The 17356-nt window shown below is 49.5% G+C and overlaps 1 protein-coding gene across 2 annotated transcripts in view; it reads left to right on the top strand.

Annotated features, from left to right (window-relative positions):
- The first annotated feature begins 2151 nt into the window (after nt 1-2151).
- Nucleotides 2152-17356, top strand: part of NTF3 (neurotrophin 3) — a 68666-nt gene continuing 53461 nt past the window's right edge. The window contains exon 1 of one of the 2 annotated variants that reach the window (XM_070407931.1): nt 2152-2311. Coding sequence is in view for 1 of the 2 variants with exons in the window: in XM_070407930.1 (XP_070264031.1) it covers nt 2845-2862 (18 nt within the window). In the remaining variant the exon portion in view is untranslated. Of the gene's footprint in view, nt 2312-2616; nt 2863-17356 lie in introns of those variants that run through there. The other variant, XM_070407930.1, reaches the window with a different exon arrangement.

The raw sequence follows: 17356 nt of genomic DNA, 5'->3' as shown, positions 1-17356 counted from the left end.
TTTTGCTCTGAAGTAGAAAGGGAAACGTGAAGAAAATGGCATTGTGCCTGCTCAGGAGAGATTGCCTGAAAAATGTCCCCCACAAAGGAAAGGGCTAGTGGCTGTCCATTTGGGGTAAAGTGAAGAAAGTGGGTCGTTCACCTTCTGCTCCACCCGATTCTCTCACTCTTCCTCTCTCCTTCCTCAAGCCCTTCCCTCCTTCCCCCACCCCCCAAAGGCACCGCACATATTTGGCAAGATTAAGGTGTCACCTCTCATATTACAAGGCGTGTTGATTGCACGCAAAGGCAGACCCACCAGCTCAAGACAAAACCCTCTGGAGTTGGGAAACAATACAAACTCTTCCTGTGGTCGCCTAGGTCCTGGCAAAGTGAGGCGGCCAGTCAGTGACCAACCGGCATCCGACATCCCCCCCTAACAAATTCACAAATTCAGGTCTTAAACTCACTGCTGCCTTTTCTTCTTTTTTTCCTTCCTGATTTTTCAAATTCAAGTTTGCCCCCCCCCCCCCCCCCCCCCCCCTCGCCCTTCCCCTCTTCTCTCCAGACTGCCTGTGACCGACAAGCTGCAGGGCGATCAGCCGGCACATGTTTTTAACCCATTCCTCACTGCAGCGGGAGCCAACCCCCTCTTTCCTTGCTATCTCTGGGTTACAGAAGGACCTGAAGCTCCAGAAAAGAGACCCTAGAACTCGGCCAGTGGAGCTGAAACCCAGGCCTAAATCTCTCCTTTGAAAGCTGCTGGGGTTGCGGGGGGGGGGGGGGGGGGGGGGGCAAGTGCGGGAAGTGGGGGAGGGCAAGGGGGCGGGCCAGAGCCCAGGGAGGAAACCAGAACCCTACTGAGCACGCCCAATGGACCCTTCGCGGTAGCGTGCCCAGGTGTGGGGAACAGCTCCGCAGCCTCGTCTGGCCTGGAGGAGGACCCCGACATTTCGGCAAGAGGGGGGCACTGAAAGAGGACTCCATTCTTCCCAGGGACTGCGGGAGGTACCGCCCCTGGGCCTCCCTGGGCGCTTCTAGCCGTTTTTCGATGTGGTAGCGTCCACCCGCCAGAATAATGACGAGGCAGGTACAATCTATCTAGTACGCAGCCCCCAGACTCCCCACCCCTTCCTGTCTCTCCGCAGCTTGTCTCTACCTGGGGTTCGGCCTGATATAAGTGCTTCTTCTCAGTGTGTGACCAAATTTTCCAAAAAAAAGTCAAATAAATTTGGATGTTTTGAACCCGGACCCTAGCTGAAACACAGAGCGGGCTGTTTATTAGACCCCTGGAATGGTAGGGCAGGGAGGCGCCGGGCACACACTCATTTCCTCCCCCCAACCCCCGCCCTTCTCCCCTGTCCCCAAGGCGCGTGAGTCTAAAGGTCCTGGCTAGAGATGGAGTGAGGAGTGGCTGAGATAGCCAGCGAGTGGAGGGGGGTTCGGAGGTGAGGTCCGCCACCCCACGACCCGGGAGCGGGATAGGAGGGGAGCAGGATTTCTCCTCGACCCCTAAGCGCCACTTCCCCCTCCACTTTCTCTTATGGCAAATGGGTGAAAGCAAGATGACTGAGCTCGGTAAATTTAGAGAGAACGACCAGAACAAGTGGGGGTCTAGCGGGCAGCTAAAATTATCTTCAAATAGGAGATGTTGCCCCCTCCCCATTCCGTTCTTCGAAAAACCTACGGGTGCGGGAGGGCGCGTCACTCCTTTCGGAGGTCCGCGAAGAGGTCTGTTTGTTTCTTGCTTTTTCTGCTTCCCGCGCTGTCTGCGCGTGCAGACTGGTGGGTGCTGGGCGGGCGCTCAGCTGCAGGGCCGGATCCTAGTTTGGAAAAGAAGGGGCTTAGGAGAAGTTGGAGCCTGGGTGAAAGGGGAGGCTCCGATCCATCCCCCACTCCCTTCACGTCACGCACCCCCCTCACACAAACGCCCCCTGGGTTCCCCAGGCCCCGACCCTTTCTCCCCCAATACTTCCCTGACTTTGATCTCTCTTGACCGCCTGCAAGGCGCCCAGCGTACTGTCCCCACGAGCAGCGAGTCCGCCGGGGAGCGGTGGTCCTTGGGCGTGTTCGTGCTGTGGGGTGGGGAAGGAGTGGCGGGTGGGCTAGATAGGGGGTGGGGAGAGATCTGGAGCTGGAAGGGTCTACGGTTCGGAGGAGGAGTTTACACATTAGACCCAAGCCGCCCAGAGGAAAGGGGCAAGAAAGGACCTTCTGCCCAGTAAAGAAAATCTTAAAAAGAAAAGAAATAAAGGAAGAGCAAAAAGAATCGTTTAAGAAAAAGAACAAATAAGACAGGCTGGAGACATTCACATGTAAAATGCAGTGAAAAGGTGAATATTTCGTTTTTTTCCTGGGTTTCTAAAAGGGAAATCAAGGGGAGAGTGAATTAGACTACTCGTCTGGAAGTTTTTGGGGTTTTTCTCTAAGAGGGGCTAGGAGGAAGGGCCCGGTCCTCCCACGGGCCCGCAGACCCCAGTCGGAGGGGCGCTGGGGCGCTAGGGCGCAGGCCCGCAGGGCGCAAGACCAGCCGGGCGCGGGGGCGGGACACGCGGCGCGCAAGGGGTTAAGGCGCTGAGCGCGGAGCCATCTGGCCGGGTTGGCTGGTTATAACCGCGCAGATTATGTTCACGGGACTCAGAGTTGAAGGCTCCTCTCTCTACCGAACAGCTCCGCGCGCGGCCCCACGAGAGAGCCCGGAGCAACTACTTTCTTCCCTTTTCTTTCTTTCTCTTTCTCTCTCTCTCTTTTTTTCTTTCCCCTGCTGGGGAGTGGCGGCGGCGGGGTGGGGGAGACTTTGAATGACCAAGCTTGCGTCCACCTTTCTCTTCATGTCGACGTCTCTGGAAACAGTCACACGGATGCCATGGTTACTTCTGCCACGGTAAGGGGAGGCGGGCACGTTGGGTGGGCAGGTTTGGGGCTTGGGGGCCTAGTGTGGGGGTTTTCATAGTGGAGTGGCGCGGGGGGGCCCAACTCCGCACCCCGCCCCACCCCCATCACCCGCACTACCTCACTTTCCCGGGCTTGTGCCTTCCCCGAAGTTTGCGCAGGGATCAGCCCGGGCCCAGGCGCAAACACAACTCTCTCTCTCTCTCTCTCAATCTCTCTCTCTCTCCCTCCCTCCTTTCCCTCTCCCCTCCTCTCGTTCGTCCCTCGGATGTCCGATATCTGGGAAAGTGATCAGGTTTAAGGGACGTGGATTGGAAACGAAGGGCGGAGGCGAGGGGAAATGGGGGCGACGGAAGGGCAGGGAAGGGATTCGGCAGAACCGCCACCACCCCTTCCCCAACACAGGCATGTGCTCCTGCAGAGAGGGCTCCGGTGCATCCGGTAACAAAAGGGGGTGCCAAACAAATTCCGGGTAGGCAAGGGGCGAGGTGCCGCCGGCACGCCCCCCGCGCCCGGCTCTTCGCGAGCTCCGCACGCTCCACGAGCGGGGCCCAGACGTGGGCTGGGGGAGGAGAGTCGTAACCCCGGACCTGGAGGGTCGCTTCCCAGTTTGGGGAGTTGAGACTCCTCGCCCGACGCAGCCTACCTGCTCTGGAGGCCCCCTGCCTCTTTCTCAGAAACGACGCTGCACCCGGGGCAGGTCGTGGCCAGCGCCCACCCCGCGGCTACCCCACCCGGGTCTCTGAGAAGATGTTGGAGCTCCGCGCGGCCCGCGCATCTGGGACCCGGCGGAGGGGCTGGGGGCGCCGGGGACCGTGCATCCCTGGGGAAATCCTGAGCGTTCCTCCCAGCCAGCTCTAGGAAATTGAGGCGGAGGTGTGGAAAGGTTGGGAGGCGCGGGGACCGGCGGAGCTAGGTCGGACTTAAAAAGACTCACAGCGGTCCAACTCGCTCCATTACCCCAGAGCTCTACTAATAATCCTAATGAAATTTGGGGTGCTTGGGGGTTGAAAGTTCAGGGAAAGAGGGGCCGGGTGGGGGAGGGGACTCTGCTTGTGGCTTTCTTGTTGCTTTCGGGCGCGAGTGGGTGCGCTGCTTCTTTGGGGGAGTTTGGCTGCTGCGTTCCTCGTCTGCGCTTCAAATGCAAGGAACTGAGAGCCCTTCGCCCACTAGTGAGGACCCCTGGCTCGGGGGGCGGGGGGATTTCAGCTGGAGGAAACAAGGAACCTGAACCTGACCGCCTCGTCTCGACCTCTGGTGGCAGGGCGGCAGGTTCAGAGTCTGAGTGGAGGCAGCTGCCTTGAAGCAGCCAGAGCGCTGGGCTCAGAGCTGCAGAGCCCGCGGACTTGTTTATGTGTGTGCAGAGCTGGGGGCGGGGGCTCAAAGGGGTGAGTGTCAGTCCCGGAGTCTGATGTTTGCAACTCAGATGATTACAGAATGTGCTGGACGGCCTGCTTTTCAATAAAGAGATGCGCTCTCCCACCCTGCAGAACAGAGAGCAAGAAAAACATCCAAGCCCTCTGCCCTGAATGTCAGGATGGGAGACAATTGTAACATAGAGGGAACTTTTCCATAGGTTCTGCTTGCACAACGCTCAGAAATCCTGCAGCCTGTCCCCCCTCTGGCCGGCTGACCCCCAATTCCTTCCTGACATGTTGCACAAAGAAGGTGGAGCGGTGGAATTCAGGGTATAAAACCCAGCAGTCTCTGCTTGAGACTCAAACGCGGAGACCTGGCTTTGGGCATGAGGGGAGGTGAAAACAGGCTCCGTGAATAGTATTGAAGAAAAGTGGAAAGATTGGGGTGGAGGATTGCAGGAAGGAGTGTGTTGGTGAGCACTGTATTGCAGCTGGAAGTGGAAGATTTGATTCTCTGATGGGTCTGCTTTCCTGTGGAGGTTAGATCTGGACCCTTGGGTGCTCTGCTTGGTCAGAGAAGGAGGTTTTTAGAAAGTTTCTGCCTGAGGGTGTGTGGGGGTGGGGGTGGAGGAGAGGTGAGCAGGAGCTCCACCCTGCCCTATGTTCCATGACCGTGTTCTGAGGAGTCTGTGAGATGGGCATATGCTTGACTGGAAGGAGAGGAGAGCAGGTGGAAACATAGGTGTAGCTAATGAGAAATCTGTGCCTGAGAAGGGTGTCGAAGCAGGAGGAAAGGTACAGTGTGTTGAAGACAGATGGTGTGTGTATGCCTGCACAGACACATGGAGTGGGTGTGGCGTGGGAGGGCAGCTAGGCTGTGTGTGGGAGTGAAAGGTGGATGTGTGTGGAAGGCTGGGTGCCTGAGGATTACCAAAGGGATATGTGTGGAGGCGGGAGAAGATTATCCGAGAAGAGCAGAGTGTGAACTTTATGAGTGTGCTCTGGGAAAACTGGCTGGGATGGCATTGGATCATGTGGAGGATAGAAGAGTGTGGGCTCAGACACATTATGGAGAGACTGATCAGGGAAGGATGCTGAGTTGGTTTTTGCTTTCATCTCCTCCCCAGCTCCCAAGAAAGGAGGGAATTGGAGAGGGCTTAGAATGAGGGATGTGCATTTAAGGGGAAAAGTCCTGTGTGTTGGCACTGTGTGGGGATCAGGGAGGATGTATGAACAGGATTGGAGTGAGTGGAGGAATATATTTGGCATGCCTAGTGGCAGAGATGCATGCTGTATTATGTTGCATAATGAATTTCGTATTTAATAGAGGAATTTACTGTCACCAATTGATATTGATTATCAATTAAAATTTATGGAATGACTACTGGCTGCTCAGCTCATTGCTGGGTACTGGGCCATGGCATAGTGCCCTGGAAAAATTCCTTCTTGGAGCTCAGCTGACTGCTGCACTTTTGCCAGGAGGAACGAAGCGAGCTCGATGCTAGTTGAGGTTTCTTCGAGAACTATAATTCAGTTTCTAGAGATGTTTATGGATCCTGGGGGCCAAAGGGACGCTGACTTGAAATATATCTGTGGTTTTGTAAAAAGATGGCATAAAGATAGGGATGATGTATAGTTTTGTGTGTTGGGGAGGGAGCTGAAGCATGTTACTGTTTCTTGTAGTGGGTGTGAGCTGGGAACTGGGGTGGGGTTGCCCCCATCCAGGTCAGAATGAGGGTTCTGATGCAATGGAGTGATGAGTTTATAAGTGTGTAATGCCTACTTGCTAGCAGGAACAAACTTGATATGTGAAGCTGGAGAAGGGTGAAGGCTTCATTAGGGAAGATGAGGGTTGAATGTTTGTTAATCTTGATGTTTTCTGGGTAAAGCTAACCTGGTGTGTGTGTCTGGAGTAAAGTGACTGGGAAAAAGTTAACCAAGAAAATAGGAGGAGTGTAGATTCTGGCTCTTGTGAGGGAGTGGGTGTATGTTTTTGGAGGAATTCTGTGTATCTAAGGAAAGATGCTCAGATGTGCATCTTCAGTAAAAAAAAAAAAAAAAGGCATAGAAGAGCTGCAGGCTTTGGAGCCTCTGGGAAGTGAGGGGAACGTGAAGGTGGTTGGGTTCACACCCCGAGAGAGCTAGTGGGGTGGTTGCATCAGGCCAGGGCGAGTGGTGCACTTTGGCTACACATACTTACTTGTCTGGAACAGGTGACAGGGAACTTCATTAGGTCCTAATTGTGTGAGAGCACATATTGGGGGGACTTTATTTGACTCATGACATTTTTGAATTCATAGCTGTGCCATTTTGAGATTCAGTTTATTTTTAGGGGCAATGCATCTACATGAGAGAGAATTAATGTAGGGTTTGGCCATTGGTCAGAAGAAGATCTGGTGGCAGATATTTCTGAAGATGGTGTGGTGGGGGGTAGAATACACCCCATTGGTAATGTCTGGGTTCTAGTCTCACTCTGCCACTTTGGAGCAGTGTGGCTTCAGGAAAGTTTTCTCATCTCTCTGATCCTCTGTTCTGTTTCTCCTTTTACAAAAAAGGCAATGCCTGTGATACCTCTTCTCCCAGTCAAAGCTTGGTGTGTTTAGGAGTACAAAGCTATACTCAGAGATGAAGTCCAATCGAATACAGGTGCCAGTGTTTATGTGCACTTGTAAAAACGGGATCTGTACCTCTTCCCGCTGATAGTGAAAGTTGGTGAAATAGTCTCAATGCCCTCTGTATGTCTACTGTTCACCCACTGTGTAAGCAGAACTTTCTTTAACTGCCTTAGTTTACTCATCCATAAAATGGAGGCAGTCAAACCTAGGTGATAGCTGATGGAAATCTATATTCTTAAAAGGTCTCTGAACTCTTCAGAAGAAAGGTGGTCCAAAAATCAATGTTATTAATCATCAGAAACAGATATTGTCCTGTTCTTTAACATGAGCTGTTAAAGACAAGACCACAGTGAATGTGACTTTGAGAAGAGAGAAAATGATCGTTGTCCTTGGTGTATTTGAATAAAAGAGGAGCAAAGCCCATCCATCCTGGGTTGCTGTGAAGGTCTGTTTTCCTCTGAGCTGTGGGTCCTTGGAAGGCAAGAGCCTGTAGATATGTGGGATGGCGTGCATCCAGTGCAGCAAGCTGGTACAGCCACTCTCCCCAGAGACAAAAGTGGACGCAGAGGGGCAAGGAAACCCACTGAAGCCTCTGAGTCCTCCCAGAAGTCAGCACATGCTGTCGACTCCTGGCTCAGAGTCAGGCTCCCATCCCTGAGTTCAGTGGCCATAAATAGTCAGGAGCTAAGCTATTTCCATGAGGCACTAAACCAATTCTGTTGCTTTTCTTGGCGAGATTGGGCCAATTAAGTTGATTGGAAGAGGTCACTGCTGATGGGTCTCACATTCCCCTGGCGGGACAGGCCAGCAGAGTCTAATTACATAACATTTCCCATCTCTGCAATTCCACTCCCAGATGTATCAGATGTTCAGGCCTCTCTTCTTTCCCTCCATTCAGGACGACTAATTGAGTAGGCAGCTTCTGCTCCAGGCTTCTCCAGACCTTTTCCTGAATAGTTATTCCCATCCCAACCGAAGGGAATGTAAATCCACATGTTGGCTGAAGTGAGAGAGGGGAGACAGGCCGGCACTGAAGATCTTTAAAACCCACCTATGGGCTTCAAGACTCACCAGCTGCTCTTTTACTCTTTAATGAGGCAGGCAGTTTCTAGCAGTGGGTTGAACCAATGACCGTTGCTAGGGTTTTAGATTCAGTTTTATTTAAAATTGAGTTTGTTGGAGAAGGACCAAATCTTCTACTGGAGCCAAGCCTAAGCCCAGTGTGGTGCTGCTGATAAGGTCTGTGGATGTACTTTGTGCGTGGACAGGCATGTGCAGAGTGAAAGGAGAACATGGGATATGTGTACGTGAGCTGGGGACACCTGAGCACAGGAGTGGAATTCATAGGGAGGGAATGGTATGGGTGGCAGGTAGATGGTGCCTGGCTCAGATTGAACTGTTATCATATTTCTTCTTACAGAAGGGACAGCTTGTGGAAAAAGTTAGAAACAACTTCCTTCAGCTCATTTGTACAGAGGGAAGGAGGATGTATGAACTTTTAAGAAATAGGAGGCCAGTGTACATAGTACCTCACTCTTACCTGGACAGATTTCTATTAAGATCAAGGTTGGACAAAGGAAGTCTTTGAGAGGATTCACTTTAAAACAGGTGAAAGCACTTGTAGGTGGCCAAAGATCTAAAGTATTTTTTGTTATTGTTGATAGTTTTCCATAACTCAGCCCTTTAGTCCAGAATACCAAGAGGCTAGAGAGTACATGGTGGTCAGAATGCATTGGCTGTTTCCTGTTCTCATCTGTGTCCTGGTCCTTTTCAACTGATCTTAACTGTGAGCCACCAGAGGCCATCTGTGTCTCTGGACATCCTCACAGGATAAACCTCTGACAATAACTGGTTGAGCTGGAGAAGAGAAGAACAGATTTCAAAGTGAAATTGGTTGGGGTCTGTTGTTGTTGCTCACTTTTTAGTAGCATCTCCAGAGAAGACATTTTTTGAGCCCCACATCTTTTATGGATTTGTTCAGTAAGGGATTTTTGAAAGGAGGAAACTTCATGCTCATTCAAGGCCAGAGCTGTAAGTAGCTTGCTGACCTCAAAAGATGCCAGGCCAAGGTGACCTTAAACAGCACGAGGCAGCAGAAAACCTGCTGACTTGGAAGTGGGAGACCAGGTTTGGAATTGAGCTCCGTCACTAATCAGCTGTTGTGTTATCCTGGATGTTCTCCTTCCAGCCCTTGGTTTACCCAGCTGTAAATGAAGGGCTTGAATTAGAAGATCTCAAAGTCCCATTCCAACTCTACCACCCTAGGATTCTACAGTAGCCCTATCCTTCTGCTCAATCAGTGCTAGTAGGTCTGACTTGAGGTACATCTTGGCACACCCTAAATGAGCTCCTGTTTATATCTTTGGGGAATGGCTGAGTCAAAGGCAGAAAGTCATGCAAAGAATATGCCATAGTGTTTTGTTTTGGCCAAGAATGTTCACAAAGTTGGCTTAGCCTGCACAGTGTATACAGAGCTGGAAGAGGTTGTGTTTGGCTTTCTGGTAGGCCTAATGCTAATTAATCATCTAGCTTCCATGTGAATTCCTCTTAGTGTTAGTATTTCTGACTAAGATAAGGACCCATCTTTAAGATGATTGATGATGATGATGATAATTGTAATTAATATTTGAGTCCTTACTGAGTGTCAGACATGATTACAAATAGTGTGTGGCATTATCTCAATGCCCAGAATAATCTCATTTACAGGTGAGGAGACTGAGGTTACATGAGGTTAAGGGATATGCTTACAGTGATGCAACTAGGTATTGGTGTGCTGGCTTTCTGTCCTGAAGCCTGTGGCCATCCCAAGTCCATCACCTGCCAGTCAGATTCTGTTTTCTACATTCTGTGGTGTCATCCAGATGGGAGATTGTTTGATAGCCCTCTGCAAAGCCTATCACCCCACAGGGAAGCCTGCCCCACTGGAGGGTTCATTTTCACTTGCAAGACAAATGTTGAGGTTTTTTAGCCACCTGCTGGCAAGCGTGTGTGTCAGATCTGTCTTAGCTCCCATTGAACAGGCCCTCTCCCGCCCCCCGCCCCCCCCCGCCCCCTGTACTTCCATTCTGTTGACAAGGGAATCTGCCCTTCCAGAATGGGGGTATTGATTTAAGCCACAATTGCCTTCTTGTAAACTCTATAAGATTGGAGCTGGACATCTGGTTTTGATCCACACACCCACAAGAGGTGGTAGGTCCCAGCATTCTTGAGTACTGCAATGAGGGTTGCATAGAATCAAAGTAAAAGAAAATCTGAATGGAGACCATGAAGGCTTTTCAGAATTTGGAAAATGGGATAGGTTAGGGAATTCCCTCCATTTATACTATGTGAATATAGATTTTTTTTTCAGAGAGATTGGGGTCAGGGGGTGCTGCTAAGGACTGGGGTCCCCAGGCTCCTTTTGGAGCAGTTCTAGTGTCCTCCAGCTCTGGAACTTGCCTGCTGCAAGCCCTCCTCTGGGTAGTACCACAGGTAAGGCTGCCAGTGGGCTGCTTAGAGTGCATTTTGCCCTCTCTGAAGGCTGTGACTGAAGACTATTGTTCTTCTTTCTCCCTCGGCTGATTTCCACGCCACCACTACCACATTCTCATCCTCAAGGCAATTAATAAGAATGACTTTGTTCTGTTGCTTAAAGGGAATGCAATGTGCAAATAAATGTACAACACTAACCAAATGCTGGTGAGGTTGTAGGTGCTTCAAAACTATGTGTTAACTTGGTTTAAAACAACTTTTCATGTGTCGGGTGACTTAGCCCTTCTGTTATGATTTTTTTTATGATAGCCAGGTCCTTGAAATTCACTGCCTCCCTCCCTCTGTTTCTAGGCCTAAGGCCCTGGCATTTAAAAATATCTCCCCCCTCTGGTTCCAAATGATCCCTTAGGGAATATGTTTCAAGTTCTCAGTCTGGGATTATTTCCACCCTGTGTCTAGCAGACCTAGTCCCGATTGTTCACAGGACATGCCCCTGCTTCCACAGGGTTCAAGAGGGAAATGCCACGCTGGGAATCACCTGATTCCCAATAAGTGTGTCCTGTGATGGGGAAGGAGCCCATCTGTCCTGCAACCCAGCTTGCTGTACTTCTCTTTGCAAAGGACTCAAACTAGCTGTGTGACCTGGAGCAAGTCACTCTCCCTTCATGGGCCTCTGTTTGCTCTTCTGGAAAAGGAGGGGCTTGGATTCACTAGAAGGTCAAAGGGACCCTGCCAGTTGTGACAACCCACATATTCCATGATCCTGCTGGTCCCTGAGCCTCATTGTGGCCCAAGCCTGGGATTTCCAGGTATCCCTGCTGGCCCGGAGAACTTCCATGCAGAAATGTGCAGGGGAGGAGGAGGAAATTAAGTTATGTGGTGCCAGATAAGTTATTGAACATATGGATGAGTGTGTGTTTATAACGTGCTGAAGAAGCAAGCTTGCCAGATTTGTGGCAGATTTTGGATTGGAAGTCGGAGCCTAGGGAAAGGTTTATGTGGGATAAAATTGTCTGTGGGTAGCTGAATTCAGTAATCTAAATCAGAAAGATCACGAACTATGAGCAAGGAGACCAGACTCTACCCCTAACTCTTCCAGAGACTGACTGTGCATTGGGGGAAGTCCCCAAACCACACCAGGTTTCACTTTCCTTGTGTGTTAAGTGAGAGAGTTAAGGGCTACTGGCTTTGGTGATCCCTAAAGTCTTTCCTGCCTCATCATTTATTGTGGGAATCGAGGATTAATAGAAAAACCTGGATGAATGGCTCCATAAGGGGATATGGCTTAAATGTAGAGGGAAATGTCCTTTGCAAAACTATTCTAGTGGCAGGAATATATGTCTGTTCTTGAATTTGAGATGGTGTTGGAGGATACACTCTGTGTGTACATTGTATTTAGAATGCTCTTCTCTCCATCTCCACCAAGATATGGAAATCATCCTTCACCATTACCTTTCCTGGGCAACTTCCCTCCCTTCCTCAGAGAGCCTGGGGCTCCTTCCCCAGCCATCACATGTTCTACCACTTAGCAGCTTGAGTTTTATTCCCATTTCTATCTTCTTACTAAAATATGAGCTCTGCAAAGAAAGGGATCTGGTCTTTTCATATTGTGTCCCCCAATACCTTGAACAGTGTCTTCTACAGAAATGAGTTAGGGGAATGAATGCATGGTGAGTTATAGTGAGTTCTGATTATGCAGGGGTAAGGGTCTGGGTTCAGAGAGGTCATGCACTGGCCAAGGGTCCAGAGCCGTGTTCTCTGTGTCTCCATTTGGCCTGTCCAGGCCTGAGGTCATGAAGCCTGCTCACCAGGAAAGACTATTCTTTTTCTCTTTGGAGACCCCTCTGCCCCATGTTTTAGTCTGCTTAGCTCTTCTGCAAATTTGGGCTCTTAGTCACAGGGGAATTGGGTGTCATTGCACATGAATTAAGGTGATTGATGTTTAAACACTTGAAAAGCATATGTTGGAAGATTATTCAGTAAGCATTCTGCTGGTAGCTAAGTCTAGGCCTGTGCTAGATGTTAGAGAAGATGCAAGGTGAATACTACAGCTCTGATTCTGAGGGTCTAGGATTTGGTGAGGGAGATAGATGGCTTATATCAGTGTGATCCAAGGAGGGGCAACATGGGCATGGAATGTCAATCGCAGGGGTCTCAGTTGGAGCATTGTTTTTTAGTGTGAATGATGGAGGAGAAGCTTCTTGGTCAGGAAGAGTCCAAGGGTTTGACTTTGGCAAGACAGTCTTGACTTTGGCAGGACAGTGGTTTTCCTGTCATTAATTTCCAAATGTCAGACCAAGTCTCTGAGTCTCTCAGAGCCCATTGTGATGTGTGCCCCCTGGTTCTTCATGGGGAGAGCTGGGTAGGGTGCATGTTGTCCAGGTGATGGGGCTTGGATGTGTAAGTGTGTGTGCTCACAGGTATGATTTCCAGGAGGACCCTGCTCATGGCTGCAGTCTACACAAGCAGGAAGGTGGATCTGCCTGAGCACCTAAGCTCATTGTTTCTCTCTGCTGCCTGGATGCAGTCTCTGTGACCATTTCTGACATGGGGACAGACTGCCATCTACTGTCCACTTTTGTCCTCTGAGTCCTTCCTGCTTTGTGAGCTCCTCAGCATTTTTTTCACATCCTGTTTTTAATTGGTCCAGATACCAGTAGAAATGGAATTGACATCAGGTTCTTATTTAGTGATTTCTTTGGAATTTAGAAAGGAGCCTTTAAAAAACATAACACATCTGTTAGATGTTTTTCTTGTCTGCTTAACAAAAGTGTTATTTTAAGGGAGCCTCCTGTCTTTCTTGATTCTTCTGAACCACCGTGCGAGGTCCCATGTGGAAATACCAAGAGGTGAAAGGCAAGGCTCTACCTTCATGAGCCTTGCACTCTACCTGGGAGCTCAGGACAGACTTGCAGAGAAATAGACAATAGGATGGGGCAGGATGTGTTTGGTAGATGGCAGGGACCACAGAGGCTCTGGAAGTTTGGAGGAAGGAGGAGTTCTTGCAGGCTGGGGTGATTGGGAAAGACAAGTGTGATCAATTTTTTAAAGCTTTTTTTTAAAAATAGATTTTGAAAGAGAGATGAAGGGAGAGGGAGAGAGAAACACTGATATGAGAGCGCAACATCCATCTGCTACCTCCTGAATATCTCCTACCTGGGATCAAGCCCGTTACCTGGGCATGGGTCCTGACCTGAAATTGAACCAGTAACCTTTTGGTGCATATGAGGACAGGCAGCCAACTGAGCCACACCAGCCAGGGCCACTGTGAAAGTTTTTAACAACCCCAGGGTTTGGTGAGAGTCTCCTGTTAGAGCTGCCTGATGTCATAGAACAGGCTCTGCCCTGGGAGTTCTGGGACCTAGAAGACCTGAGGTCCACTGACCCCGTTATTGGGGCTGTGGGCTTGTTGTCTGAGGGTGCTCTCATCCCTGCCCCTGCATTTGGTACCACAGTTGCATGCAGTAGGAGGTGGCTCTTGGTTTCAGCTTGTCTGGGAGCAGTAGAGCCAGAGTCCCAGTGGGTTCCATGCAGAAAAGGGCACTCAAGGTGTGGTGCTATCCTAACCCCCAAGCACAGTGGAAGAGTCTTTCCCAGAGGTATCTCAGGTGCTATACAAATCTGAGGGGGTGGGTGGCTTCAGGAGTGGTCTACCAGGCTACTTCTCTCCACATCTCCCCTGAAACTTCCTTCCAAAACATATCTCTATAGTACTTGAGTCAAAGATAGCTCCCCCAAAAGAAACTGCAGTAGTGTTGGTCATAGCTCAAGTGTAAGATTCCTTCACATTAGAATTTGTTTAACCACTCATTGCTTTTATGGAGTTTTTTATGTATCTGAGACTTTTTGATGGTTGTGGAATAAAGTGGGAAAAACGGTTTCATAACTCACTCTCATATATTTTTTTTCTTTCTCTTAGCACTTAAATGATCACCAGGGAAATCTTCAATGTGCTTATTTCATGCTCTCTCTCTCTCTGTGTGTGTGTGTGTGTGTGTGTGTGTGTGTGTGTGTGTGAGAGAGAGAGAGAGAGAGAGAGAGAGAGAGAGAGAGAGAGATTTTTAGATTGTGGTCTATTAGCAAGTCTAGGAAATCAAGCTGAGCTTGGTTTGGGTTACTGGTAGAGAGACCTCAGCTTGTCACTATAATCCTCTGACATTTCCCTTTTACTTTTTGGCTCTTGTATGAATTGGCAATATATCTTCCCAGTTCCCCCTTCAGTGTTTACATCTCGTTTAGGGGCTGCTGTATAAAATTACTGTCTGTCTGCCTCAAGTCTCCTTAGTTCTTTGAAGGACCACTTGACAGAGGCGCAGTCAAGGATAGAGCCAGTAGAGAAGGTCTGCTTTATAACTAAGAGGGGAAAATGTGTTAAGGGGTCAGCAAAGGGCTTCAGGGCTTTTTCAGGTGCTTTCCTGTGGCATGTCCAATGAGAGAGAGTGAGCAGGGGCTGGGATAGAGACAGAAAAGGAAATTCTCCTAAAAGCAGCCAGTGTGGAGGGAGACCCATCTGTTCTGAGTGATGGGTGTGGTGCCAAACAAGCCCAAGAAATACCTGGGAAGTGTTCCGATGGCCTGTGTGTGATTTGTAGTCATCAGTGAAAGTAGGAGGAGATGGGAGAAGAGAGTTCCAGGTGAGGAAGCAGGTGGAGAGAGGCCCTGAGGTGAGGAAAACAGGACTAACAGAACTAAAAAAAGTCCAGGTATATGGTGCACAGAGACAGTCATGGGATAATGTGTGCGTTGAGGTGGGGAGGAGGCAGGAGCCAGTGGTGGCTTACTCTTTATCCCATGGGTGATGGGGAGCTATTGAAGATTTGGAATTGGCATGGGGAGGGCACAATCAGGCTTTTGTTTGAAAAAGGATCACTCTGGCTGCAATGTGGAAGATGGCTCTTAGTAAATATAGTTGTTCAATGAGAGAATGACTGTTGGTTGGATGGATGGAAGAATGAATGAGTGAACAAATGAGTGAAATGTAGAAGGGGAGAATCAAGCCCGACTTTATCACTGATTACTCTGATCAGTGCTGGTTCCTGGGGATAGTAAACCAGCCTTGGAGGATGTGGTAGCGTGTAGGTAAATTGATTATAAGCTCTAGATGTAGGAAACATGGACTAAAATAGTAACTCTGAATGCTGAGAGTTTAGGGTGGTTGGCAGGGGGCATCTCACAACCTTTTTCCTCCTTCTTTGCATTTCCATCCTTATCTGATTTCATTCAAGATAAAAAAAAAATGAAAGGGGCTTTGGAGTTGAGCCCCAGAAAGTCTGAAACTGACAGTGACTTGCCCCAGAGGGGACTGCTTGCATTTCAGACCCTTTCAAAGGCTCAAAGTGGAATGTGGACGGATGCAAAGGTTTCTGGAGCATCTAAGGGGGACCCAGATCACTGGACATCAGCTGATTCCTATAGGTTGTGTGTATATGCACACACATGCACATGTGAGTTTCAAAGTCTCCCAAAATTACCAAATTCCACAGAACTTCTTTTGCCAGTAGTGGATCTATATAGAGTTACTTGCAAGGTTGCATTGCTTAGCATATACTAGTATAAGGAGAGTGAGTATGGCAGTGACCCAGGCAGATACCTGACATGCCATCCAGCAACGTGGGATGTGGGAATATAAAAGCTCCCCTTGGTAAAGCCAAAGGGAGACAAAGAGAAACTCTGGTGTCATCAAAGGTCTTAGCTCCACAAAGACCCTCCCATGTTCTTACTGTTCTGATCTCACCTTGCACTTTGAAATCTTTTCACTTTGGCCAATTAAAGCTGAATATCTAGGGTTGGGACAGAGGCATCTGTATTTTAAAAAACACCATGTAAATTCCAGTATGAAGCCAACATGGAGAACCACTTACAGTAGTATCTCTGCGCCCTGTTTTGCCCTCTGCTACTTACTCCTGGCATTTGTCCCTCCTGGGTGTGCTCTTGAGAACTCCCCATTTAGTTAAGAGTGTTTGGCTCATTTGGGCTAAATTCTCTTACTCCTACCCATCCAACATTTGCCTCTAAAAGTGGAGACCAGAGGGCAGATCACAGGTGCTCAGAGGATTCTGAAGTGCCCATGCCCACTCCCATCTACTGAAGGGGGTATTGCAGGTACATGGTGGGGAGCAGGGGAGAGATGGGAACATAGATCAGCATTCCCAAGGCATTAATGCAAGTACTTTTATATATGTCTTCTCATTAGTCCGTTCCCCCCCCCCCCCCCGCCCCCGCCAGCCCTCATAGGTAGATATATCAGGCTGGCACGGTCTCCACAATGCATTCAGAATGCAGAATGGTTTGCAGTCTCTAAATGATCAGTTTCCCTGGGAATATGCATATCGGTCAGAGCCCCTCCTCTAGGCTTAATCATGGACCAAGGCTGCTGCTCTCTGGGAAAGCGAGTACCTCTCTTCCCTTTCGGTTCTGTAGGATCAGCCTAAGTGCCAGTGTTGGGACAGTTCTTCCAAAAGGACGTGCTTTAACCAAGGGGCCTCCACGTCAAGAAAGCAGTTGTTTTCTTTCCATTTTCCTGTTGGAGGTCAGGACTTGCAGGAGGGCTGTGGAGTAGAAGGTCAGAGACGGAAGGTAAAAATCAAGGCCTGAAGAAATTAGTAAGGTCTGAAAAAGTTACGTTTCCAAGCACATAGCCCCGAATTGTGAAGTGGACCATGTAGAATCATTGCAACCCCTAGGTTTCTCATTGACTGAAAGATATTTCTGTGCATGCTCTCAGGCAGGCTGGGGCCGGATTGTCTCACACCTATTGCTGAGTGTGTGCTTCTGTAAACACTTTGGATTTGGGATCCTCCAGACTGCTGAGTGGCCTATGTGTAGTTCAGGAACTATCATGTGGTGGAGTGAGCCACACTGACCAGATGTGAGGGTGGTGGTTCCAGGGAGGAGGCTGGACCTTGGTGCAACCATCATCTGCAGCAATGGGCAGTGACATGGGGACAGTCCTCCTTCTGCACAAAGCACTGATAGAGGATTACATGTCACTGACAGAGATAAGCCCTGCAAAGAGCAATGGGAACAAAAAACCCCACAGGGC

Source organism: Myotis yumanensis, unplaced genomic scaffold (genome assembly GCF_028538775.1).
Source record: "Myotis yumanensis isolate MYYU_CA2020_CCGP unplaced genomic scaffold, mMyoYum1.0.hap1 SCAF_3, whole genome shotgun sequence".
Taxonomy (NCBI): Eukaryota; Metazoa; Chordata; class Mammalia; order Chiroptera; family Vespertilionidae; genus Myotis; species Myotis yumanensis.
The sequence above is the reverse complement of the archived record's forward strand: the minus strand, read 5'-3'. Positions and strand labels throughout refer to the sequence as shown.